At 52.5% G+C, this 25,122-nt stretch overlaps 10 protein-coding genes across 10 annotated transcripts; 8 read left to right on the top strand and 2 right to left on the bottom strand.

The window, feature by feature from the left end:
- Positions 1-1,823: 1,823 nt before the first annotated feature.
- Positions 1,824-2,634, bottom strand: CC1G_08324 (hypothetical protein; the record flags this gene model as incomplete). The annotated part of the gene is made up of 3 exons (XM_001831668.2): positions 1,824-2,268; positions 2,322-2,466; positions 2,521-2,634. 3 exons carry the CDS (start codon positions 2,632-2,634, stop codon positions 1,907-1,909), a joined length of 621 nt encoding a protein of 206 aa, XP_001831720.2. The 3' UTR covers positions 1,824-1,906.
- Positions 2,635-3,395: 761 nt separating this feature from the next.
- CC1G_08323 (RNP containing family member) lies at positions 3,396-4,212 on the top strand (the record flags this gene model as incomplete). Its single annotated transcript, XM_001831667.2, has 5 exons — positions 3,396-3,426; positions 3,480-3,527; positions 3,588-3,680; positions 3,743-3,879; positions 3,933-4,212. 5 exons carry the CDS (start codon positions 3,396-3,398, stop codon positions 4,116-4,118), a joined length of 495 nt encoding a protein of 164 aa, XP_001831719.2. The 3' UTR covers positions 4,119-4,212.
- Positions 4,213-4,429: 217 nt separating this feature from the next.
- CC1G_08322 (hypothetical protein) lies at positions 4,430-5,528 on the top strand (the record flags this gene model as incomplete). Its single annotated transcript, XM_001831666.2, has 5 exons — positions 4,430-4,573; positions 4,626-4,699; positions 4,760-5,167; positions 5,222-5,282; positions 5,337-5,528. The coding sequence occupies 5 exons, from the start codon at positions 4,430-4,432 to the stop codon at positions 5,391-5,393; spliced, it is 744 nt and encodes a 247-aa protein (XP_001831718.2). The 3' UTR covers positions 5,394-5,528.
- A 901-nt stretch (positions 5,529-6,429) lies between these two features.
- Positions 6,430-7,040, top strand: CC1G_08321 (ankyrin; the record flags this gene model as incomplete). Its single annotated transcript, XM_001831665.2, has 2 exons — positions 6,430-6,574; positions 6,718-7,040. 2 exons carry the CDS (start codon positions 6,430-6,432, stop codon positions 7,023-7,025), a joined length of 453 nt encoding a protein of 150 aa, XP_001831717.1. The 3' UTR covers positions 7,026-7,040.
- Positions 7,041-7,870: 830 nt separating this feature from the next.
- On the top strand, positions 7,871-9,613 carry CC1G_08320 (hypothetical protein; the record flags this gene model as incomplete). The annotated part of the gene is made up of 6 exons (XM_001831664.2): positions 7,871-7,910; positions 7,967-8,018; positions 8,078-8,155; positions 8,205-8,436; positions 8,484-9,432; positions 9,462-9,613. 6 exons carry the CDS (start codon positions 7,871-7,873, stop codon positions 9,611-9,613), a joined length of 1,503 nt encoding a protein of 500 aa, XP_001831716.2.
- A 347-nt stretch (positions 9,614-9,960) lies between these two features.
- Positions 9,961-10,759, bottom strand: CC1G_08319 (MGMT family protein). The gene is made up of 5 exons (XM_001831663.2): positions 10,725-10,759; positions 10,621-10,669; positions 10,513-10,566; positions 10,179-10,451; positions 9,961-10,128 (listed from the first exon to the last, which is right to left on the bottom strand). The coding sequence occupies exons 1-4, from the start codon at positions 10,749-10,751 to the stop codon at positions 10,180-10,182; spliced, it is 402 nt and encodes a 133-aa protein (XP_001831715.2). The 5' UTR covers positions 10,752-10,759; the 3' UTR covers positions 9,961-10,128; position 10,179.
- A 378-nt stretch (positions 10,760-11,137) lies between these two features.
- On the top strand, positions 11,138-14,396 carry CC1G_08318 (hypothetical protein; the record flags this gene model as incomplete). The annotated part of the gene is made up of 5 exons (XM_001831662.1): positions 11,138-11,296; positions 11,352-11,436; positions 11,490-11,683; positions 11,741-11,952; positions 12,002-14,396. 5 exons carry the CDS (start codon positions 11,138-11,140, stop codon positions 14,394-14,396), a joined length of 3,045 nt encoding a protein of 1,014 aa, XP_001831714.1.
- Positions 14,397-14,832: 436 nt separating this feature from the next.
- CC1G_08317 (ATP-dependent RNA helicase ded-1) lies at positions 14,833-17,650 on the top strand (the record flags this gene model as incomplete). The annotated part of the gene is made up of 4 exons (XM_001831661.2): positions 14,833-14,881; positions 14,935-15,028; positions 15,093-15,597; positions 15,652-17,650. The coding sequence occupies 4 exons, from the start codon at positions 14,833-14,835 to the stop codon at positions 16,963-16,965; spliced, it is 1,962 nt and encodes a 653-aa protein (XP_001831713.1). The 3' UTR covers positions 16,966-17,650.
- Positions 17,651-18,096: 446 nt separating this feature from the next.
- Positions 18,097-19,146, top strand: CC1G_08316 (hypothetical protein). Its single transcript, XM_001831660.2, has 3 exons — positions 18,097-18,484; positions 18,541-18,861; positions 18,948-19,146. The coding sequence occupies exons 1-3, from the start codon at positions 18,125-18,127 to the stop codon at positions 19,074-19,076; spliced, it is 810 nt and encodes a 269-aa protein (XP_001831712.1). The 5' UTR covers positions 18,097-18,124; the 3' UTR covers positions 19,077-19,146.
- Positions 19,147-20,206: 1,060 nt separating this feature from the next.
- CC1G_08315 (hypothetical protein) lies at positions 20,207-23,286 on the top strand (the record flags this gene model as incomplete). Its single annotated transcript, XM_001831659.1, has 2 exons — positions 20,207-21,914; positions 22,151-23,286. 2 exons carry the CDS (start codon positions 20,207-20,209, stop codon positions 23,284-23,286), a joined length of 2,844 nt encoding a protein of 947 aa, XP_001831711.1.
- Positions 23,287-25,122: the final 1,836 nt, after the last annotated feature.

Below are 25,122 nucleotides of genomic sequence, written 5' to 3'. Positions count from 1 at the left end.
GGACACCCAATCCATTGGGGTCCGGGACCGCCGGACCTGGTCCGCGGGCTGTGGGCAGGGCCGCGAGAGTCATCGCACACCTGTGAACCAAATTCATTTGGGGTCTGATGTACTGCACGCGTACTACTTAGGCCAAAGATAAGCACGATTAATTTGTAGGCTTATAGTAGTCTTTTTTTTTGCTTCGGGACAAGGATAGGTTACAGGCAACTTCAAACCTCCCTCCACAAGCACGTCGCACGACAGACACTGTCTTGCTGGGTCTGTAGGCATATGTAAGGACGAGATAAGGCTCCCAAAAAAAGTAGATATAAGGATAATTTGGTGTGTATAGATCCAGAACGATGGCTACGAGGTCAGGGAAGATGCAAGGGAGAACGTCGGTGCGCTGGGGCTTAGGCGCTCGATCGTGTTTGTTCGTGTTAGGATCAGACGCCCTGATGGCAACCTCACTGGGTTCGCCCGCTCTGAACCTCTTTATTTCTTTATTTACATACAGTTAAGCCCCCCCAAAACCTACATGTCTGTGTAATGTGACTCAAGAGCCCCCTTGCGGAAGACGAGCAAAAGCGATGTTCTTCGTCGCGCAACCCAGTCCGCGGCCTTGGACCGGCGGCCCCGGACCCCGATAAATCGGGTATTCTGCGAAAAAGTGAATCCACCTGATTCAATCTCCCCTACTGCGAATGGGAATCGCGGCTACGTCCTCAACGGGGGCCTGAAATTAGATTCGCATAAGGTGGCAGAAAAAAACCTTCTTTCGTGGACACAACCATGGTTTTGACAGTGTTAAGGCTGCCAATCGATGTGGCAAATGTGTTAGGCTTTCTGTTTTGGGCGGTGACCACTAGTGGCGAAGCGGCGTGCAATCACATTTATACCGCACAGGCTAAGGAAAAGCTACAGTAGTCTCGTCAACCTTGCCGTCAATAATCATCAAGCTCATCAACAGCCATTGGAGTACCTCTGTTATTCCGGACAGGACAGAGACACTTTCTCATGCCTATCTTCACAAGTCAGCCAATGAGAATGTCCATGGCACTCGTTCACGCCCAATGTGCAAGTCCTGCATCCACGGTGAAGGCTGGAATCCGATTGGCTGGCTTCACCTTGCCCACCTTGCGCGCTCAATCAAAGTACCCGGTGGGTCCGGCGCCATTTGATACGTCACTGAAAGCTTCCCGTTGCCACGTGGGAGCGGAGAAGTCGTTGTGGGCGCTTAAGAGTCGGTCAGTCGGTGGTATTCGAGTGGCATTCACCCTCTTGCTTTGTTTTGCCTCCGGTTTCAGATAGTTTCGTCATTTCTCAGGCCCTTCCGTTGGTCATTCAAATGTTGATTCTTATCGACCTCCGTTTGTCGTACCTCTTTGGACCGAGGTAACTCGCACATCCAATGACTGGAAGGGCGGTTAGAGGCATCTTTTTGGGGTGTGGAGGATGTCAAATTGAATTTTGAGATATAAGGCCCCGCGACGGGGAAGTTAAATTAAGGTTAGGTATTACAAGATTAGCTACAGTGGCGGATGAATGGATGGATGGACAGACGGTATGTACGAAGTCTGTAAAAGGTGGAGAGAGAGGAAGCAGGTGTGACGATGGGACACAGGCGGGACCGATATGCTACAGAACTGATGTGGCGGACAGCGGGAGAAAAACAAAGAAAGCCTAGACGATGGAAAAAGATATACGAAAATAACCCATATGGCCCAGTGGGAATGCCAGCCCAACTTGCCAAGTCTGAACAATGGAAACCAATATGCGTAACAATCGCGCGAACAGCCTATGTTCGGGAGATGTCTAAGGTGGAAAAGAAGCAAGAACTGGCAGACACCAAAGGAAGGATGTCGGTGAAAACGAAGTATGATCCGGTGTTTTAGGCTTCGACTCACAGTGTGGACCCGGTTTACTACTTGTACGCCAGGAAATATGCTGAAAGAGCTGGGAAGTCGTTCGAACTTGCATCGGCGTACCCTTGCCGTCTCGATCCGTTGTATTTCAAGACTACCACCGTGCCACACCAAGGTTTTGTCGCGGCGTTGGAGGTGATATGACAGATGGAGCGGTTGACGGGTGAGCCCCGCTTGAGTGCAGACGAGTTGTACCAGATGCTGAGAGGGAAACGGAGGTTCTCGCCGTTGAGACCCCGCGTTAGGATGAGGCTCTCGGCGGTGCCTTCAGGGAAGTATTTCTGGAGGAGAGGCGTTGGACAAATGCCTTGCGACATCTTGGGCGAGGGGCGGCATTCTATCACGACGGTCCGAGGTCGCTCTTGGCGTTCGAGTCAATAAACGGGCAACTGCTGAGATTAGAACAACTCCTACCTTCCTCTGCAGCGAATAGGATAGCCGATACCCTGATGGTCTGCAATTCCGCAGGCGGAGGAGTTGCAATCATACTGACGTTGTACGTGGTGACGGGGGTGGCGTTCGAGGCCGGAACACACTCATTACGGTGACGACCCCAGTCCTAGAGATATCGGATTAGACGCTAAGTGTGCAGGTTGAAGTCAACGATACTTACTGCCTTCAAGTGCTCAGGGCTGCAGTACCACGCGCTCTGGCACCGGGAACACCACATCGAAGTGGGGTTACAGCAGACGGTACACGGGTGGTTAATGAGTGGGATGGTGTGCATTGCGTATCAGCAGTGTGTGGATGTTGGAGGCGGAACTGGAAGTCTTGGAGAAAACAGAGATGGGGAGTGTTGGGACTTGGCCTTTGAAGACCAATGGTCAATGTGCTTAAGTACCTATTTGCCAGCGCGGACCGTGAGGTCGAGGTGGTGATTTGGAATAACAGATCTCGGCCTGTTTTGAATCTCGATGGTGATTGTTGGCGTGGCTAAATCGAGATCACCGAATAGAGTTTTGGTGGGTGACATCCTGAGATATGCAGTCAGGAACCTCATCCGTTCGTGTGCGTCAACGTTGGATATTTATGTACCTCTGCTAGAATGCGGAGGCATGGTAAAACGGGCTCTCGAGTTGCTACATTCCCTGTCACGGACGAAGCATCTGGGCTATATCTGGCTTGGGATGGGCCCAAGATAGCTTGCAGCCGCCAAAGGAAATGAATAACCAGATTTCTGCTGATATTCTGATTATGATACCTACGTAACTGTTCAGACTACGGCTCCAATCCTGGAACGAGTTCGCAGAGGCAAAGCGCTGCCGTCGCAACGTTACAAGCGCTCACGGCGACTCGGTCCCGGCTGTTCCGAGTACACCGGCCATTCTCGGTGCTTCGGAGGGTCGGCAAGCCCAATCAATTCTCGATGAATAGCCACGGCCCACGGGGACCCCGAGAACTGCAGTCCTGCAGGGGTTCGCAGGCCCCCAGAGCTTGGTCGGGCTTGGCTTGTTCGTCCGCTCGAACTTGGCTCTAACCAACACCACCATGTCCGACGATGAGATGAACATTGACGAGGGTGAGCAGCATGTAAAGCATTGTAAACGATGTCTAGACTAACGAGCGTTCTAGTCGCTGCTGGCGGAGCAGTGAGGCGACGGGGACGTGGTTTCCAATCAGGTAACGAATTTGTTTAAAGATTGAATGTCGTTTGGATGTGCTGAAGCGATTCGCATCCAGGGGCATCGGGACATGAAGGCAAAGGGGGTGCGGACGCGACATACGATCGCGTCGATACGGCACAGACAAGCGGAGACACTCGCGCGGCTCGATGTACGTTCTTCGAGCGCTTTATGTTCAATTCCCTATTCATACCAATCACTCTGAACCTGCAGCCGTAGAAGGGTGGATTGTGCTCGTTACCAACGTCCATGAAGAGGCGACAGAAGAGGATGTTCAAGACAAGTTCTCAGAGTATGGGGAAATCAAGAACTTGCATCTCAATTTGGATCGACGGACGGGTTATGTGAAGGTGCGTTTCAACCTTCCATGCACTATCGCTGTTTTCTCACTTGGGACCTCCAGGGATACGCGCTCGTAGAATACGAGACGATGGCCGAAGCGCAGAACGCTATCGACTCCGCGTCTGGATCTACGCTTCTGGAACAAACGATCCAGTGCGACTACGCGTTTGTTCGACCACCACCCACAGGGCCAAAGAAAGGCAGGGGACAGCGAGGCCGCAGTGCCAGTCCAGGCCGCCGAAAGTAGCCAGTCTTTGCGATCTCTTCCTTGCTTTCTCGTATTTGCTCGTTTTCATGTAATATTTGATGCCTATTCTCGAAGAATTTTGTATTCTGCTGCACTTTCGAGGGATGACATTGTTTTGAGAATCTGAGTATCCCAACTATGCCGTTGTGTATGTATTCAGTCCATAGGTCTGACTTTTGGAGACTCCAGTGCGGTTTGCAGCCTGCTTATGGATTCGGGCTCCGCTCTCGTTCTTCGCACGGTCAGTCGAACCAGCGACGAATTACTGTTACGCTAGACGCTTGTTGCACGTTCACAGCGGTAAAACCACAATGCCCGCCAAACGTTCTCGATCACCCAGCTCCGACGACGACGTCCCCAAGAACAAGGACAGCGCGCCAGAGAGCGAGGAGGAGGAAGAGGAAGAGTATGAAATCGAAGAGATCCTTGATGCACAACGTGGTCGTTTCCCTGGTGTATGTATTCCATGTTATCAGGGGCTCTACGTTCCTAATCACCAACCCTCAGGGCCGACTAGCCTACTTTGTGAGATGGAAGGGATACGGTCCAGAGGACGATTCATGGGTCGACGAAAAAGACGCGTGAGTTCTTTCTGCACGCCATGCTGCACAATTCCTCAAAGCAACGACATACGAACTTAGCGGAAACGCGCAAGAGCTTATCGACAACTTCTGGAAAAAGAAAAACAAACACGACGAGCTAAGGGCCCAGAAGGAGGCCAAATCTGCGAAAAAAGCGCGTCAGTCCACGGCAAGCGCGTCCGTCAGGAAGTCAGGCTCGACTGCTACATCTCGGGGCACGAAATCCGCGAGGTCCCATGAGGATGATATGGACGTAGACCGCGACGAAGATAGCCCGCCAGCTTCCAAGAGGGTCAAGAGAGCACCGAAAACGACCGGGAGAAGCGTCTCAGAGACGCCAGAGCCGCAAGCCCCGGAATTCAAGAGCATGGACGCTTCATACATGAAGGTTGCCGACTGGGAGCCCTTGGTCAAGCAAATTGATACAGTGGAGAGGGTGGACGACGATTTGATCGTCTATTTCACTCTGTGAGTCTCGTCTGTTTCGTTTCTTGGCTCGAAACAGCACTCATCGCGTCGCAGGAAATCGGGGGAACAAGTCAGGGAAAGCAGCAAGGTATGCAGGAAACGTTTCCCCCAGAAGGTCAGTTTGTCAAGTCCCTCAGTCAGGCTCTCGATTCAACCCCCCCCTTTTTAGCTCATCGATTTCTATGAACGCAATTTACGCTGGAAGATGGCGGATGACGATTCTTGAACATTTGGAGATTTTGCAAGTACTTTTTCGTGTATCTATTTTTTATTCTTTGACCCTGTTGTGCATCTAATGTTTACTTAATATCACTTCTGCCATGTTCATATTGCTGGGCATAGGATTTGGGCGATTTTCACTTGCGGGGCTTGGGCCTGCCACCCTCCACGGCTACCTTTCAATAATGTCGTCCTCTGGAACCCAGTCGTCTTCCCTGTAGCTTTAAGAGGACCTCGTGGGACGTTAATGACAACTGCTCTAGGCCAGCTCCCCGCATTGAGTTTGTTCCAAGCGGCAAGTCGCTTGTTGTCTCCAAGATCGTCAGGAAACTTGACTCATTGAAGACTGCTCATTGAATGCATTAAACCCTAAGTCGGACTCCCCGCGTATGTCCCATGTCTGACCTGAATCGATCCAGGCTCTTGCTGGATGGCTCGTGAGGGAACCCATTGACTGCTCATCCAAAAAAATGCAGATGGCAGGTCATGGTATTAGGGGACTCTGCCCAATGGACGTAGGTACCCTCCACCAGCGCACTACGAGGAGGCTGATCCTTTATTGCTCAATGAACACTGCATGAGCCCCCGGAAAAGCCTTTTGCGATTGCAGTTTCTGGAGGGTGTGTGATAGACTCTCCTGGATCTTGGAAGAGTGCTAAGCGTAAATATTGTTCATGTCTGCTAAAGTCTGTGATATGATGCCTTGTCCCAGTTTCTATGGATGTCTCATTCAGCTGAAATATCGTTTTCACTGCGTGTGCCTGTTCGACCGGACATGCTCGAACCAGTTTGATTCTTGGTACAGAATAAGGACGCTCGAAAGAAAAAATACTCAGAAGCATTCATGTCGTCATCGTGCACCTTCTGACTTGTGCTCGATGGGATCCCTCAGCGCATGCGTCGGTGAAGAGAGTAGGGAGAACAAGTCCCCCTATTAACCGGAAGCCCGAGTCGGGTGTCGTCGTCTTTCTCAGGCCCCTGTCCGACCTTGCCGCGGTCCCGGGTTGACACCTCGCTCAACTTCCAACTTCGACCTTGATATCATGTCTCAAGCGGATCCTTCGACCCTTCCCGAGGAAACCATCCAATTTGCGCATCGGATGTTCGATGCAGCGCGCAACGGCAACTCAGAGCTTCTGCTTGCGGCTATAGACGCAGGTCTACCGGCCAATCTCACAAATGACAAAGGTGTGTCGGGAGGAGTAACCTCGCCTGAACCAGAATTAACTCCTTGGTAACCCTCTGATTACGATCTCGTGAATGCCTCTCTGCGTAAATGACACTCGCTCGACGATGCCTCGATTCCTTGGGAATCTCGATATCCACACCAGGCAACACCTTACTCATGCTCGCTGCCTACGCTGGACACGCGACGCTCGCGAGGGAGCTCCTTCAACGTGGGGCCGATCCCAATCGATTGAACGACCTGGGACAGTCCATCATCGCCGGGGCTGTGTTCAAGGGACATACAGAGGTAGTGACAGCTTTGGCAGAACACAACGCCGATCCTCGAGCTGGGAGACCCAATGCACTGCAAGCTGCACACATGTTCAGAAGATCGGATTTGTTCAAGTTACTCGGTGGGACCGATGCAGATATAACAGAGGATGTACCGGTACCCCTTCCACAATCAAACTAGGATAAAGTTTCGGTTCTCAAACCTTCCCCCTTCCTCATGATCTTTCTCGAAGGACAGGATCCAGGTCGTGAGTCGAACCCGCAATCTTCCTGGACATTCCTTCTATGTACTGACTTCTGGCTACTAAATCCTCAGGCTTATCCTTCGGAGGGACTCGGGTATCTTTCCCCACTCCGACGTTAATCCTCTCTGACTATTCACGAGAAAAGGGTGATAAAAATTCCGGTAAACACCTCAATCGCCGTCCAATGTCATCGCGTCGCTGGGTCTCTCGCAGGGTGGAATCCAAGCGCGTCACTGTATATCCAACCTCAAAGTTACCATCATTCTCATCATCAAGAATGTCCTTTGTATATCCGCTTTCGACAGTTTGACTGCATACCGAGGAGGTGAACAGGTGGCAGATCGTTGGCTATTGACGTTGATGTGGCTGTCGTGGAAAGATGCTTCCTCGCAAGAGGTGGTCATCCAAGGGGATATAGTCGCGATTATCATCGATAGTGGGGTTCTGGCCGACCATTTTGAGGCATTCCCATATGCACTGTGTGCTTCTTCGCCTCCTGGATCTGTCCAGATGCGTCACATCGTCGTCGTTCCCAGGTTCTTCCCGCCAACATAAGGAACCCGAGGATCCTTAATTAGTCGACTCGAGGGTCTTTCTCCTTTTGCCTTCTTTTTGAAGTGTTCAGACTTTTTCGTTTTCGCGTTTCTTCGTCTGGCCTCGTTCCTCCCTTCGTTATTCTATCCACTCGTTTTATGCAGGGACATTTTGTTTACTCTTGTTTCTTCTGATTTGACTTTAATTCATCAACACGACAAGAGCACACTTACGAGGGCTGCTCAGAATGCCGCCAGTCCCAGGTCAACTTGTTCAGGCAAATATTGGTAAGTGATACTCGTCTCTTGCAAACGGCCTGATTGAGCTGATTCACCCTTTTCAGCCGCGCTTGCTATCGGAGGCTTCGTGTCCTTTGCGTTGATTGTTTGGGATTTGTACGTCTTAAATATCCAGATTATGTCTCCCTACTAGTTTGACACAGGGGACACTTCAGCATTGCCTATCTTCCCGATGAGATTAGGCTCTTAAAAGACTTCAGGAAAGTCTCGTGGCGTACTCCTGATCCTTATTCGTACATTGTTTCTCTCCTATCACAGCTTCTAGTATTGACTCTTTTGTAGCTTCCTCCTCGTACGCTACAGTGCTCTGGGATACGGACTTGCGTCGTTATTCAACCTCGCCCTGAAAAGCGATCACTGCCAGGCAGTAGTCTCTTGGGCTCAGGTCTTGTCCATCTGCGTACTCATTCCAGCGGGTGTGCTATCCGCGCGCAGAGTCGCCTCGCTATGGAGCAACCATATGGCGGTCGTCTCAGTTGGGACAGTCCTATTCGTTTGCATGATTTCCAGCTGGGTAAGTCCAATCAACATAGGTCAATCCGGCGCTTAAATTTTCTGCAGATCGCTGTAGCGAGCCAACATCGCGGATTCACACTCAAAGAAAATCTACTCGTTGATGGATACAACGAAGAGATGGGCATCAGCCCACTCCCAGGATTTGGCACCAACTGTGGGGTCTCGCTTCAGGTCCCATGGCATTCGCTCAGCTACATTGCTTCCACGCTCTTTTTCGGCGCGACTTTCGCCCTCGCCCTCCTTCGATGGTCAAGGCAACGCACCGAGCACGTCTTCAACCTCGGTCTGACCCCGTTGAACCGAGCATGCCTTTGGTATCTCATGGTCAGCTGGATATCCTGCATCGCGCTCCTCGCTGTCTACACCAGCTCCTGGTCAACGGACATCTCACGCAGGACCGCTTCTCCCTTCTTCGTTCTCCTCGTCGCTGGGATGGCCCAACGCATCTTCCTCAATTCGCAAGCCGATTACACACTGCGGAAACAGCACATCCAGGAGATGGCCATGATGAATCTCAAGGCAAAGGTTCCGAGATGGTCGTGGTCTCCTCATGCGAAGAAGGTGTCGCTGTCGACGATCTCCACGGGCGGGTCCCCGCGGGCTGCCCCTTTGACCAACTTTGGCAGCCACCAGATTTATCCCCGACCTCCTCCACCCCCACCACCCCTTCCAATTTCAAACCCTGGGAGCCCTAGTCTCACGCCGTTGCCGCCTCAGCATATCCTGTCCATCGAGAAGTCGAGGGCAGGGAAAGTGAGCCCAGCTTCGTCGATGCACTTCAAGCCATCTTCTAGCAATGGACACGACGCCTCGGACAGTACCGAGAGACTCGTCACACCACTGTCCACAGGGATTCCAGACCTGGGTAACAAATCCAGCAACAGCGGCTCGCCTCGAGCCCAAAAGGGGAGCATCTCCGGCAGTGTATCTGTTACTTCCGAGTCGGTCGAATCATCTGGCGCTGTGGCTGCAAACACAGAGGTGCTGTCCCCCGGTGCGTCAAGTATGATCTCTTTCAGTCAGACCATAGGAAGCCCGGTCTCGACTATTGGGTTTGGTTCGCCTCCTGGGTCTCCACCGGTCCTTGGGCTGCCATGGCCAGGAGGAAGACCACCCGCGGGAGGTTCGAAGTTCAAGGTGTTGCCCGGGAGTCGACCCGTGGCTACGACGTCTAGCAGGAGGTCTGGGAGTAGAGGAAGGGCGAGTTCCGGTGGGAGGTCAAAGACGCGAACGAGAAGCGATAGTAGTGGGAACCCAGAGACCCCTTCTACGATAAGGTTCTCGAAGGCTAAATCCGAGTGGGTGAATTAGGTTTTTGGGTTGATCATTCTGTTTCGTCATGGACGCAATGTCTGTTTTTCTGCATGGACTTCAGGACTATTTATCCCTGGGATGATAATACGGACTATAGTCGTCGATTCTTACATATGTCCCCTTCACGCCGCGTGCTTATCTTGAATAACGACTTGTGTATGTAGCCGATTCGATGACTGAACGATTTCACTGGAGAACGATGGGCGAATTTGTGTATCACAAAAGTTCATTGGCATCGATCGAGGAATCGACAATCAAAAGCACAGGCCCGGAGGTGGACGACAAAGAAGAGACTGGCTCAGTTTTGGTGTTCGAGCAAACCCTGGTAGGCCCCGCACTTGGAGTGTAGGCTAGCAATGAGCCTTCAATGGATTGTCTAGACCTGACTGTTAAGAAAATTGAGGACTGTTTACAAAACTCGCGGACCTTAGGAAGGCTCCTCTGCATCGCTACTGGTATTTGCTTCGGTTGTCGTGGATGTTGATACCTGTGGGGACGGAAACCAGCCATAGCGACCAAAGTCTACTCGCATTTCGCCTGTTCTCCCCACAGTCACCTCAACACCCTCGGCTTCAAGAGCATCCCTTTGGCGCTGTGCCCCATCTGTGCCTGGGCCCCGTGAAGATATAGTTCCAGATGCCCCAATCACGCGGTGCCATGGCACTGGAGGGTTGGTATTCGGCGAAAGGAATTTGAGCGCTATCCGTTATGATCAGTGGAGTCAGCGATGAAAAAGATTCATCTGAGGAGCTTGTGTCACCTTGTCCGACGTGGCGCGAGTGGTTTGGCATCCCAATTAGCTTCGCGATATGACCTGAACGCGAGATGAACGCCATTGGAATGGGCCGATGATAATGGAACTAAGTACCGTATGTGGTGACTTTCTGGGCCGGAATCTCTCGAACTTTGTCATAGACCTAGGTGTTATTGATGTGGATCGCTGAAAAGGAACGCGAGTATATATAGACTCACTGCAGCATGAAACTCCGCGCTATCCATCGTTTGCTTTCTCTTCCAACTGAAAGACGCGCTGGCAAAGATGAAGGACCGAGTCAAGTCGCGACGCGCCCGAAAGACCCCTGAACGGAGCAATTAGTCACGTTCTCGCGACTTGTGACCTTGGCGAGGGAGCCCACTTTCAGGAATTTTGTGTTGTACCAACCACAGGTAATCAAATGCATTTGTCCATCCATGTCGAGGCCTAGCTCGAAGAGGTTTCTTGCCAACAAGAATTATAGGCGCCCAAGGGCCTGGGAACCTCCGCACGTGGTGAGGCTTATGTCATCTCAGCGTTGCATCCTCCGGCCACAGCTTGGCCTCGGTTGGGCGCCAATTACCACCACCACGATCGACTGTCGCCACCACGGGAAGGGGCTCAACTTGGAATGGCTCTCGGACTAATCGAGAGCTACAATAGGACACGCTATGTCGAGGAACTGCTAGAGAAAACCGACAGCCAGCCCCCGTCATTGACGATCCACCTCCACCCTGAGCACTGGGTACTTAACAATGGTTCCAAGTTCCTGTACCACAACCAAATCGCAGTATGTTTCCTCGAATATTGTATGACTATGAAAAGTGACTCAATGTGCACGACAGAGCATCTTGGATGACATTCGTGCTCACAGAATACCTGTCGACTTCTTGGACCTATTTGACAATGCTCGGGTGCCTTTTTACGAGGGTGTGTCGTTATGAAATTTGCAGTGGCACGAATTCTCAATGGTCCCGGATTAGGATGCATGGTTGTCGAACTTCTGGATTACCGCGCCCAAAAAAGTAACGACCCTCAACCGGAGAAACCTGAACGAACCCGCGTTATTCTTCATCCCAATCCAGAAACGCTGTACGCCGATATATGTTCGTTGAATCAAAAGACTGGTGGACTCTGGACGGACCAGGATGCGTTGGAAGTGGAATCTAAACTGCTAGTGCGTGTTGTTTGAATGGCTCTCGTTCACTGAGTCTTACCTGGAGATCGTTCATAGCTTGCATCGGCGCCTCCGCTTTGCCTGGAGCCTAATCCTCACTTGACGCGAATCGCAAACCATGTACTTCGTGCATCAACACCGACTGTGCCGATGTCTCTCAAGAGAAAAGCTGCCACTTTGGAACCAGAGGAGGACGAGTCGGAGAAGATACGCAAAGCGAAGATCATGTCCTTCATGTCACCACGCCATCCACGGAACCACGTACCGAAGTACGTCCGCAATGTATTTACATCTTCACCCTACTGACACTTTATCAAGCTTTTCATTCTTGGGTACTGTTACCAAGCACAAGGAGGAAAAGTATCAAGAGTACCAAAGGTGGCTCGAGAATCCTACAATACCTTCCAGCTTTACCCGCTTCCTCCGTGGCCCACCATGGCGTCCCCCGGTCGCCAAACCTGCCACACCGACGCCAGTTATACCTCCACCACCTCTCGCGATCGACAACCAAGGCAATGTCATTGACAAGTCAAATAACACACCGTCGACGACATTCGTTACCCCGACGTTTGTCAATCCCACCCCCGCGGCACCCGCCACGCACCAATTCATCTCTCAGCAAGTACCAGTGCCGACCCCTGGTCCTGGTATGACACCGCAGGTCTATGCAAATGTACATGCAGCGACAGAAGCCGCTGCAGCACAGCGGTCGGTGGCTGCAGCCCAAGCACAGGCACAGGGAACAGCAGCGACGGCTGTGAATGCAGCGGCTGTACAGGCAGATCCAAAGTTACAGCAACAATTCCAACTGCTACAAAAGGTACAACAGCAGCAGAAGATCGGCCAGTCGCTCATTCCGCGTCTTCCGATTGCTCAGCAGCAAGCAATGATTTCCCAACTACAGTTGAGGAGTCAAAGCGCCGCTGCTGCCGCCGCTGTTCAGAATGCAGCACAAAACCCAGGAGGGTCAACTCCAGCTCCAGGGCCTTCCACAAGTCAATCGCCGACTGCTACATCTCCGACTCCTGCAACGGCCACCCAAGCATATGGGCAAGCTGCTAACCAGTATCTTACCGCACAGGCTGAACAACAGCAACGTGCCGCAAGCGCAACTCCCACCCCTGTCGCTTCTACTCCTACCCTTGCCCAACAGACAACGCAAGCGACGGCTCCAGCTGCTGTTGCTAGTCAACCTGCAACGACTACGGCGGGAGGGAAGAAACCGCTACCCGCAAATTACCATGCACAGATCCATGCTTGGCTCACCGCGCAAAACGCCAGCTACATTCAGCAGCTTTCGGCTGCCGAAGCGCGTTTGGCGAAGAACCCCAGCGACCCGCAGGCGCAGTACGCGGTGAACAATCTTCGACACCAAATCAGTGCCCTACACCAGAAGTACCAAAGCTTCCAGCAGCACTACGGCAAATTCCAACCGCAGGCTGGCGGTGGTGCCGCCGGGACGTCTGGAGCCAGTGGGAACGCTCAACAAGCTGGTCCCGCAGGGGCGGCGGCTGAAACATCTGCACAAGCTACTGCCACGGCGCAGAGTAGTGGACGGGCGACGCCGCAGGCGACTGCGAACCCCTCTAGTGCAGCTTCGCAACAATCTGTCGCTGCTGCGGCAGCGACGCCATCTTCTGCGAGGGCGAGTCCGATGCCTGCTATGCACGCCCAACAGAATCCCACTCAGTCGCAACAAGCCCAGCAAGCGAATGCGGCCATACTTCAAGCTGCGATTCAACAACAACAACTACAGCGACAACAGCAACAATACCAGCGCACGTTGACCCCCATTCAGCCACAGAAGACGAACTCTCAAGGAGGGCAGGTGCAGATGCAGGTTCAGCCGCAATTGGCCGCAAATGGACAATATACGTTCACGACGCCGTTCAATGCTGCCGCATTGCGAGCCGCAACGCCCTTGACCGCTAGTCAGCAAGCTGCTGCTCAACGGATGGCTGCTGCCCAAGCAAATGCAGCTAAAATGAGCGCGGGGACCCCTGCACAGAATGCAGGCAGTAACATTCACGTACAGCCGTCACCGCAACAAGCCCAGGCTCAAATCCAGGTACAGCAGCAGCAGACGCTTCAGGTCCCGCAACAGCAACAGGCGAGGACACCACAAATGCAAACGCAGCAGCTACGGACGCCTCAAATTCAGGCTCAGCAATTACGGACGCCACAGATGCAAACGCAACAGCTTCAGCGAACGCCTCAGATGCAGACGCAACAACTTCAACCGACGCCGCAGATGCAGCCTCAGCAGCTCCAGTCTCAAATGGGGCAGATGCAACGCCAGCCGACTCCTCAGCAACATACGCCTCAGCAACAACATGCTCAACTTCAGCCTGTGCAGGCTCAGCAGTTAGCGATGGCCCAGCAGCAACAGCAACAGCAGCAAATGCAGGCTCAAATTCAGCAGCAACAACCACAACAAGCGCATCTGACTCCGCAACAGTATCAGCAGTATCAGATGTATAGCAATTATTATCAAGCTGCGGCGGCAATGCAACAACACGGGGGACAGAGACTGACTCCGCAACAACAACAGGCAATTTGGAACGCGCAGTTCCAGCGTGCTGCTGCTGCTGCTGGTATGCAGGGGCAGCATGGCGGGGTACCTATGAACCAGGTACAACAGGCTGCGCTGGCCGCACACATAGCGAAACAGCAGCAACAACAGCAACAGCATCAAGGTCAAGGTCCACGGTGAATGGGTTTAGCTTCGTAGATAGTGTATTAGTATTTTGTAATGGACATTGGGATTGGGTGAAGACAAACCCGAGAACGTCATCTTTGTGGAGTGTTTGTTCGGATTTGGTGTGAGGCCGTGCAAGCTTAGTCAGCAGTTAGTGGAAAAGGTGGAGGTAGAAAGAGGGCAAGGGAAGTTTTCGTCTCCTTTCTGATCTGGTACCACCATCATCACCCCAGCAAAACTCTCTACTCTCTTAGACCTTCACTTTATCCTTCACTTTTATTCTTTTTCAACTCTTTTCGTTTCTCAAGTTCTACTCCCAAAGTCGCTCGTTTCTTTCGAATTTCACGAAAGACTGCACAAAAAGACGTATCTTTGCTAGCCCTGCAAGCATCGACCACCGATATCCACAGCGATTCAAGAACGATTCGAGTTCAACAAATCTTCAACTAATATGACAAATGGTCCAGTAAACGGCAACACCGGTATCGAGAGCCAGTTTTGTGAGTTAGCGCTCGCCTTTTCGTATGCATTTTGGGCTGACCATCGTTTACAGCGGCTCTTGGTCTCGGAAAGAGTGCTTATGTTCCCCCGCATTTGAGGAATCAGCAGCGGGCTGCCTCTTCCCCATCTCCCACTCCTTCAAACGGGTGAGTTATCTCACTTTTGAGCCCACATTTTTTCTTTCTTTCTGACACATTGCATGCATATTAGGCGAAACGGCTGGTCTGATCGCACTGGAACGCCCCCACCTCGAGGTGGTTTTGGAGGCGGCTTCTCTGACCGTGGCGGCCGTGGCGGCTCCTTTGGCAGCCGCGACAGCAGGTGGGCTGGCCCCAATCGTGGCAGCGACTATGGCGGCGGCCGTGGCGACAGCCGTGGCGACAGTGGCCCTCAGGCCTCCTTTGGCTACGGTGTCTGGCGTGACGGCAAACACGTTGTAGGAGGCCGCAACGCCCGCCTTGAAAAGGAGCTTTTCGGCACCCCCGACGATCCCAGCAAGCAACACACCGGTATTAATTTCGAAAAGTACGACGATATCCCCGTCGAAGCCACCGGCGCTGGCGTTCCCGAGCCTGTCAACAGCTTCACCAGCCCCCCTCTCGACCCCGTCCTGTTGGAAAACATTGGCTTTGCCATGTACACTACCCCCACCCCTGTCCAAAAGTACTCGATCCCTATCGTCGCTGGCGGCAGGGATTTGATGGCTTGCGCTCAGGTATGTGCACTGCATTCCGATACCGTAAACGTAGACTGACTCAAGCTTCCCTAGACCGGTTCCGGTAAGACAGGTGGATTCTTGTTCCCCATTCTGTCTGCTTCCTTCACCGAGGGACCTCGCCCTCCACCGGAGACTGCCGCTCCCACTTATGGACGGGCTCGCAAAGCTTATCCGACCGCGTTGATCCTTGCACCTACTCGTGAATTGGTTTCCCAGATTCATGAAGAAGCCCGCAAGTTCGCTTACCGTTCCTGGGTCCGACCGGCCGTGGTCTACGGAGGCGCCGACATTAACCAGCAACTCCGCCAAATCGAAAGAGGCTGCGATTTGCTCAGCGCAACCCCTGGTCGTCTTGTCGATCTGATTGAGCGTGGCCGCATCAGCTTGGCTAACGTCAAATACCTCGTTCTCGACGAAGCCGATCGCATGTTGGACATGGGTTTCGAGCCTCAGATTCGCCGAATTGTTCAGGGTGAAGACATGCCCGGTGTCAATGATCGCCAGACTCTCATGTTCAGCGCCACCTTCCCTCGGGACATCCAGATGCTCGCACGCGACTTCTTGAAGGATTACATCTTCCTCAGTGTTGGCCGTGTCGGTAGCACTAGCGAGAACATCACCCAGAAGATCGAGTACGTCGAGGATGGCGACAAGCGCAGCGTCCTGCTCGATATCCTCGCCAGCCAGTCCAAGGAAGATATGGGCCTCACCCTCGTCTTCGTCGAGACCAAGCGCATGGCCGACATGCTCAGCGATTTCTTGATCGGCAACAACATGCCCGCCACATCCATTCACGGTGATCGCACTCAGCGCGAGCGTGAAATGGCCCTCCAAACCTTCAGAACCGGTCGTACCCCCATCATGGTTGCCACTGCTGTCGCTGCTCGTGGTTTGGATATTCCCAACGTCACTCACGTCGTCAACTACGACTTGCCCAGCGACATCGACGACTACGTCCATCGTATCGGTCGTACTGGTCGTGCCGGCAATGTCGGTGTTTCCACTGCCTTCTTCAACCGAGGCAACAAGAATATTGTCCGTGACCTCGTCGAGCTTTTGAGGGAAGCCAACCAAGAGATCCCCAGCTGGCTCGAGACCGTTGCTCATGAAGCTGCCTTTGGCAGTGGCGGCTACCGAGGTGGGCGTGGTGGACGTGGCCGTGGTGGAGGACGCGGAGGCGGAAACCGTGATTACCGTTCGAACTACAGCAGCGGAGGCGGTGGAGGAGGAGGCGGATATGGCGGTGGCGGCTACGGCGGCTACGGTGGAGGAGGCTATGGCGGCGGAGGCTACGGAGGAGGACCCCGTGGCGGCTATGGAGGATCTTCCTATGGCGGCGGCGGAGGTGGCAATGGCTGGTGGTAAATCACTATCGCCCACCAGTAACTGATCCATCTTATGCCCCTTCTCTTTTCGACGATGCCCACCAATGCTCATGTGCTGCCCGCTCTCGCTCCCTCCAAAACAAAATAAAACCCTCGAAAAAAACGTTCTTCACCTCATCTATTTCCCGCTCGTCCTCGACAATCATTACATGAAGACGTTGAACCCCCGGATCGTGCATCCGTTGTACTTCTACGATTTTCTTGCTGGCGCTGGTCCCGGCACCCGACTTTAGATGCGTGTTTCACTTTGCCGGAACCAACTCGCCACTCGTCTCCTTGATTGGAGAATCCAAGGCGTTTGACGTTCCTCCCATGGATTAGACTAGGGTACGTACCGTTTGGTGCGTGTCCGTCGTTCCTATTTTGTCGGACGACGAGCATTATTTCTTTTCTTTTCTATTCCTTGGTATCAGCCCCCTCCCATCGACCATTATGTGCCTGAATTGTCGCGATACATGTTTCGAACCTTGATCATTGTTATAGTAATGTAGTTGTATACCCCACATCCGCCATGCACGACCCATTGGCATCATATTCCCCATCCTCTTCCTTGTTGTTTTCCTTGCCATTTTTTTTTCGTTTGTTGCACCAGATGGGATCGTGTATTTCTTTCGGTCTGCATTGTCCACGTCTTTACGATCATCGACGTCATCATCATCCAACGACGCACTACCTCTTACGAAGAGTATACTACTATATATACTATTATCCTTATATCACCTAGTGTATTGCGACATGACTACTTACGACTCAGAGCACATTAGTTTTTTTATTCCTTTGTAGACCTTTTTTCTTGCGCGTTTATCGTTCCAGAGAACAGTTCGACTTCTTTTTTCTTACTTTTTAGCTTGTTGGGATGGACTGATATACCTCTTCTTTTGTTTCGCTGTATGTCCTTTTTTTTACTCGTTTTAGTCGCTTTTTATGTATAGAGCAGCATGTTGGCATCACATTAGCATTAGCATTGTCATAATATATTTATTCGCCTCTAAATTGACTATTGAGTGAGCGGTACGAGGAAGAGAGGGAGATTGAGTTCCGGCGAATAGACGGATCACCGGTAATTGATGGGACGTGGCATTAGCGATTTCGCAACGTTCGCATTGGGACACGACTCGTTGCACCCCGACGTCGACAAAATGGCAGACCACGGACACTCGCACGACCACGGCGGACATACACATGGCGGACAACCATGCCAGGGCCACGGACACGGGCCCCAACCACAGCCAGCCTTCCCTCCCGTCGACCCTACGGCGCAAGCGCTCATTGACAACGACTTTGTTCCTGTCCCGCTTTCTCTCGAGCAAGATGCAACCGTTGCTGTATGTTCTGCGCATAAACAGGAGAAATGCGAACCTTGCAATGTCGATTTTGTGAATATGAATCGATTGTCTAGGGTGCTGGCGTCCAATCCTCAGCTGTTGTGTCCACCACCGAGTAATGTGGTGAACCAGAAGCTGTCGCAGATGGTCACTGCTGCCAAAGATGAGGGCAATGTGCGTCTCATCCTGCTCTCTTCAATGGAACCTAGCTGATAGACGATCTCCCGCAGGTCCTCTTCAAGTCCGGACAGCATGCACAAGCACTTACTCGATACACTGCTGCTGCCTCGCTCGCAACGCAACGTGCGCCCTGGGAGAACAACCAGATCCTACGCGAGGAGCTCACGCCTGTGATGTCCAACCGCTCTGCTGCGTACTACGATTTGGGAGACTACATTTCTGCGTTGGCGGATGCGGAAGCTGTGATTCAGATCCGCAAGAATTGGCCTAAAGGACACTTTAGAAAAGCGAAAGCGTTGTTGGGTTTGCAGAAGCTGAAGGAGGCGGCTGATGCTGTCAAGTTGGGGCTGAGTTATGAACCTAACAACCAGGTGCGTTTGCTTTCATATTCATTTCTAGTCCATTGGTTATTCGGTTTATGGGATGGTGCGCTGATGTAGCTTTTGGGGGCATCTAGGAATTGGTGACGTTCTTGGCGGATATTGAGAGACAGCAGCAAAAGTTGGAGGAGAAGAGGTTGGCGGCTGGACGCGGAGGGTCCAAAGAGGATCTTCCGCCTGATACCCCCGTGACGCCTTCTGCGTAATCCTGTTAGACTCATTTTTTTGTATTCTCTTTCCTGGATTGTAATTTATTGTATATGGCTTTCGAGAGTGTTATGACGTTTAGCCAGGGGGCCGGAAGGATTATCCAGGTCTTGTCACTTGATGAGCAAGCCACAAGAAGACCCCTTTTTTCTTTTTGGATTTTTTGCGTGATTCTTAATTTACTGAGAAGACGACGACGCCCACGCTGCGAACTTCCTGCTTGCAAGCCACACTTGTGAAGGACCACTGAGTACTCAATTGGCATCATCATCAGCATCTCTTCGCTCCTTTATTTGTGATCTCTTTTTGTCGTTCGGCCATCACCATTCAGTGACCCTAAGCGAGACGAAATCCAAGGGGCCAGCCAGCGAGGCGGTCGGTTTCTTCTCCAACACCACACTCTACACAACCATCGCTTTTCTCTCGACTTTTCACAAGTTTCTCGACCAGGTGTCAATACTTGAAGATAAAGCAATAAATCGCCAATCCTAGTCGACGGACACCATCGATTCGGAGGGAACAGGGTTAGTTTGGGGAACGGGGTCGCTTTTTGGGCTGCTTTGTTTTTGTCCACGTCGTTCTGTTTCTTGGTGAGTCGTCTACCCTATTTTTATTATGTAGGGTGTCGGAGGTTGGAGGTGCCGGGGCTTCCAGTCGATCTCGCCAATGAGGGGTTTGGGATTTGGGATTGCTAGATTATTGCGGAGGATTACCGGGGGCATTGAATCCACAGTGCTGTGTATTGGCGCCTCTGCTGCCACAGTGCATGGGTCTCCACGTTGTCTTGCTGTTCGTGGCTATCGTCTACGAGGATGATGACAAATGCTCATTAATTTCCTTGCGATTTTCCTCAAATTCATTTCGTCGCCCTCGATCCCGACTGTTTAGCATTGCTGACCGGTTTATCTCTCAAGGTTCTCGTCCGACCACCGATTTTAGGATCTCCGCACTCGTCGCCCAGCGGACCAGGACTTTTTTCGGACGGCAGACTCACTGTTAGCCACACCAAGAAGGGGCCTGCAGGATGTACAGAGAGCCATCTCCCGTATTCGATCTCCACGACTTTCCAACTCTCCGTAGAGTAAAGCCTCTTCCCAAGCGGAGGCGCACTTCAGCAACCACCGCCGATATGTCAGGACCTGCCGCTGACGCACCCACCACACCCTTCCTCAGCGCCACTATGGAAGTCCTGGGCGAAACACTCGGGGACAACATGACCACCGAACAACTCCTCGCCCATGCTGAAGAAATATCAAAAAAGATCTCTCAGACGTTCTATATGAACAATTTGGGCAACCTCACTGCGAGCTTCATGGCCGATTCGTCCAACCCGGGCATGCGGAGCGCGATCGACTTTGGGTTTACGGCTAAGTTTGATGTGGGCTCTACCGGTACATCTACGTCTGTGAATACGGATGCTACCCATGGTAGCTTCTCGTCAGAATCGGGCCTCGATTCGCTACAGGCCAATGCAGCTGGCCAGATCCATAACAGTAGCGGCACGACGACGACAACTACTGCGTCCACCTCCGCTACGGCCAGCAGTATCCTCTCCGACGTCGAGCTTATTACGGACGCGGCATTGAAAGCTCAGGGTTTGCCTGCGGAGATCCTCCGCAACCTCACGGAGAAACTCTCTCTGTCGGGGTTCCCGCCCCCGCCGTTCTCCTCTGGCCGTGCAGAGCTGGACGCGATCTTCGCGGCTGGGTACGAGGCCGGACTCAATGGGGCGGGGTTGGGGCAGTTCCGTGGTACCAGTGCGAGTGGGACGTCGATTCCTCAGAGCAAGCATGCACCTTTCTATCGGCCTCAGTTCCACCAATCGACCGAATCACCCCAAGGAGCGTATATTGAAGGGACGGTTGTCACGAATGGGGAGGATGGTGCGATGGGGTTGGGTGATTCTAGTGGTGGTGCTAATATTATGCCTGGCCCCCCTGCCATGATGCACGCCCCTCGAAGCTTCGTGAATGGCGGTGATCCTGGTGGTGGTGGGGGTGGTGTGGATATAAGGAGGCGTGGAGGGAGAGACGAGGATGAGGAGGATGAAGATGGGGACGGGGATTATGTGGATCATCTCCGCCAGCCTGGTAATACAAAGAAGAGGAAGGTGCCTGCTAATGCGGGGATGTCACCTTTCCGTGGAGGGAGTCATAGGGATGACGGGGTTGATGAGGATGGGGTGGGTGTTGCTGGGTATGGTGCGAAACGGGTTGGGCCGGATGGAGGGTACGATGATGAAGGCGAAGATGGGGGTGGAGGGGGGCTAGGAGGGGAAGGACACACTGGCGATCCTAACGGAGATGGTGGCGGGCGTGGAGGTTACTCTCCCTTCAACGCCGCACCTTTAACCACGACGAAAGCGGGTCGCATGCCTCTCCCCACTCTCTCGACTGTGACGATGTCCCTTTCGTCCTCTGCTCGCGTCGGACAGCTCAATGCGATCGTCAAAGCGCGAGGCAAGTTGTCGGCTGCGATGGTGGCAGGGTTGCAGCACAAGGAGATGTTGAAGGCGAGGAAGAGGCAGTTGGCGGCTGTGATGGGTGCGTTGACGCAAGGGGATAGTTTTGCGTTGGATCAGGCGTTGTCGATGGCGGGGAGCGTGTATCCGTTTGGAGGGCCTTTGGCCCTTACGGGACCACTTTCCTCAACGTCGAATAAGGAGAATGTTGGGGTTCAGGAGGAGGATAAGACTGCTCAGCAGGTCAAGGTCCGGCTTTCGAAGAGGATGTCGGCGAGGTTGGCGAGGGAGGTGAGGATGAAGGAGAGTGTCCAGTTGCCGAGCAACGGGGTTGCTCTGCCTTCGTCCGAGTTTGTGTTCCAATGTCCAAGTGCGAGTAAGTGTTTCGCTTCTTTGCTTTTCTTTCTCTCCTTCGTCATGACTCCTTTGCTTTCCATCCGTTCCGCCTCGTCTTGGCTTTTGCACTTGGCGTGATGGCCACTTTTTACACTTCGATTTCCCATCTTAACCCCCTTGGCCAATGCTCACTTTGCTCTTGCCCCTGGTCTTGATTCGGCGTCATTGATTTTTCTTGCTTTTCTTTTCCGTCACTTGTGTGCGTCGTGATTGTAGCCGCGGACAGGCTCCTAGCGACGAAGCAAGAGGTGGAAACGTTACGTGGCCGATTCGAAGCAGAATTGGAGAGACAAGCTGTCCAAGCCGCCAAGTTGGCCGCTGCTAGCAAGATGCTCCCGCCTCCGCCCGCCAATGGGAACGCGAATGGCGCGCCCGCCCCTGCTACTTCTGGGACTACCAAGTCGAAGAAGAAATCTGCCCAGGGAGGTTCGAAAACCAAAGGGAACAGTGCGGCGAAGCCGGCACAGCAGCAGCAAGTGCCCCAAGCTCAATCGCAGCAAACCCAAGGGCGAAATCAGCAGACGCAAAAGACGGTTGGGGGAAATCAGCCTCAGCCAACGGGTAATCACACGCTACTCCCACCGAGCAACAAGAAGAAAAAGAAGAAACGCTCCGCGCTGGCCAACGCGTCCAACCCGCATCATTTGAGGAATTACGTTCCTTCTCGACTTCCGCATTCCGGGTTCAGTCCTCACCTCGCCAACACGAATGTGGTTGCCAACTTTTTCGGACCACTTCCTCTGCGTTTCCTCAACGCAGACATCCCTCCGACGCGGAATCGGACTGGCGGGACTGGATCGACCAAGTCCAAAACCAACGCGAGCGAAACTCTCTCGACTTCCTCGTTGAGTCACGTCGGTGCTACTACGGGTACGAGCGAGTGGCTTTGCGCGTTTTGCGAGTATGATTTGTTTTATGGGGATGATGTTGCGTTTCGAAGGGCTGTCAAGAGTCGCAAGAAGATCTTGAAGAGGAGGAGGAGGGCGAAGGAGAGAGCTGCTGCTGCTGCTAGTGGGGTGAAGAGGAATGTGAATGCAGCGACCGGTAATGCGAATCCTGCGCCTGCGAATCCGGTGGGTAGTCATCCACCGGCGCCTGGTGGTGTACCTGCGCAAGCTGGGGATACGGCAGATGAGGAGGAGTATGAGGAGGAGGGGGAGGATGAGGAGGACGAGGAGTTTGATGGGGATCCGGGGTATGAAGCTGGAGGGAATGGGAGGGATGAGTATGGGAATTTGCCGAAGCATCAGACTGTGACGAAGGGTGGGGGTGGGACTGGAGGAGGAGGAGGGGGCGGAGGAGGAAGAACTCAAAATGGACAGGTCGGTCAGGCTGTTGCTGCGCGTGGATAGGTTTGTCCACGCGTGCGGCTGGGCTTTGGTAGCTGGCCTTGCCTGTTTCCTGTCTTTTGAGTTTCTTCTTTTTGGTTTTCTCCTTTATTTCCCTCTCTCATCTTTTTCTTTCTTCTGTGTCCTGTCTCGATCTTTCTCTTCTATGTTTCTCGGACTTGGTTTCCTTCTGGTCTTCTTTCTTCTTTCTTTGTGATCTCTTTCCTCGTCTCTTTTCTACCAAGACACTTGTCTATCTATTTCTCCTCGTTCCTCGGTCTCTCTGTTTCATCCCTTCCCTATCTCGCTTTCTTACAATATCCTTCAATCTGTTTCCGCGTCCAGTCGCACGTTTCACTACCACTCTATCAATCCGTAGACTCTCACCTGTCTGTCGCGCTATTATTATCCTCTAGTCACTCGCTTTCCCAAAACGTTTTCGACGTTTTATCATCGCCATATTTACCACTGCCTGCATCCATCGCCATCGTATCTATAAAACCAGTCTCTTGTCGTATTTTCCTTCATATTTCTTCTCGTTCTTCTAAACTCACGTTCGTTCTCTCCTTCCGAATCACCACAAGTCCAATCGTCCGTCCGTTCATTCATTCAATGACAATCCATCGTTGTTCCGCTACATGCCTTATTGTACACGTATATAGCCTTGCAATTAATATACTCTGTCTTTTTGGTTTGGTGTATGCTGGGAAGCTCGAGTGGTTTTGGAGTGATTTGGATGGGCTGCGTACTCAGGATTCACTGTCCGAGGCGGGTTGTTACTGTCGCGTGTAATTGAAGGACTGATCGCTGTCACTGATACAACAGTCTGTCCGTGCTCAAGCTGTTGGTTTGTGTGCCTCTTCTTCCGCGGTTTCGCCTCTGATTAAAATTTCTCATCATCGTATCACGTCTAGGTGTATACATATGTCTGTATGTGTGTGGGCTGCTGTTGACTGACTGGCCTTTTTGGCTGGTCCTCCGCGGTGTGACGGACAGACATATGGGATCAGGAGTACTTTCCTCTCTCGAGACCTGTCAAGTCAGTCAGGTGTTGCCATGGATTGGTTCTGCACCCAGGGAGGGTAGTGATTAAGAATTTAGGGTACTGATTCAACTTATCTTTGGGCTCGTGTAGCACATGTACGAATGAAGGGGCTTTGAAAGGGCACATGGCGGTGGAGTATCGGCAAGGCAAACCTGGCGCACAGATTCAAAGAACAATGTGTACCTTGTGTAGCTCACAATCGTGTACTTGTACATCGAGGGAGACGGTCTTCTGCCACATCGCCCTCCCAAGACCTCGTCCGACGGATCCGAAGCCGTTTTTTAATTCAATTGACAGCAAGGAGGGAAAAGTTCGCGCGATGGTTGGCGGCGGCGTCATTGTTGCTTGTCAGTTCCTCCGGCGAAGTTCTGCTAAATAGGCATTTTAGAGTTCCCGCCTTGCTTGTTGGAGATGTCTCGGAAAGGAACTAGCGGGAGCGTCTGCATACATTTACGGCAGTTTTCAACTTCGAAAGTCGTCACCTTCGAAGCGATGAATTGAGAGGCTGATTTTGGGTTTGCGTTCTGATGATGTGGGCGGCCAGCACGGGCTGTCAGGCGGCCTGTTGGCCGGGGTTAAGCGGGCCGAGAACTTTCATCATTTGAAGGACAGCGACTGTGGTGTGTTCACTTTACCCCTTCAAGTCAATCTCTTCCCGGCTACTTTTCCTCTTATTTTCTCTTCACTTTTGGGCGTTTACTCTGCTTCTAGGGTCTGAAGGATCCTGAACACAGCCTGACTGCACTCAGGCTACCCTATTTGGCCACGGAGAACGAGACGTCGACGAGAAGCTCTGGCGAAATCAGATTTCCCCC

Source organism: Coprinopsis cinerea (genome assembly GCF_000182895.1).
Source record: "Coprinopsis cinerea okayama7#130 chromosome 7 map unlocalized cont3.7, whole genome shotgun sequence".
Classification (NCBI taxonomy): Eukaryota; Fungi; Basidiomycota; class Agaricomycetes; order Agaricales; family Psathyrellaceae; genus Coprinopsis; species Coprinopsis cinerea.
The sequence above is the reverse complement of the archived record's forward strand: the minus strand, read 5'-3'. Positions and strand labels throughout refer to the sequence as shown.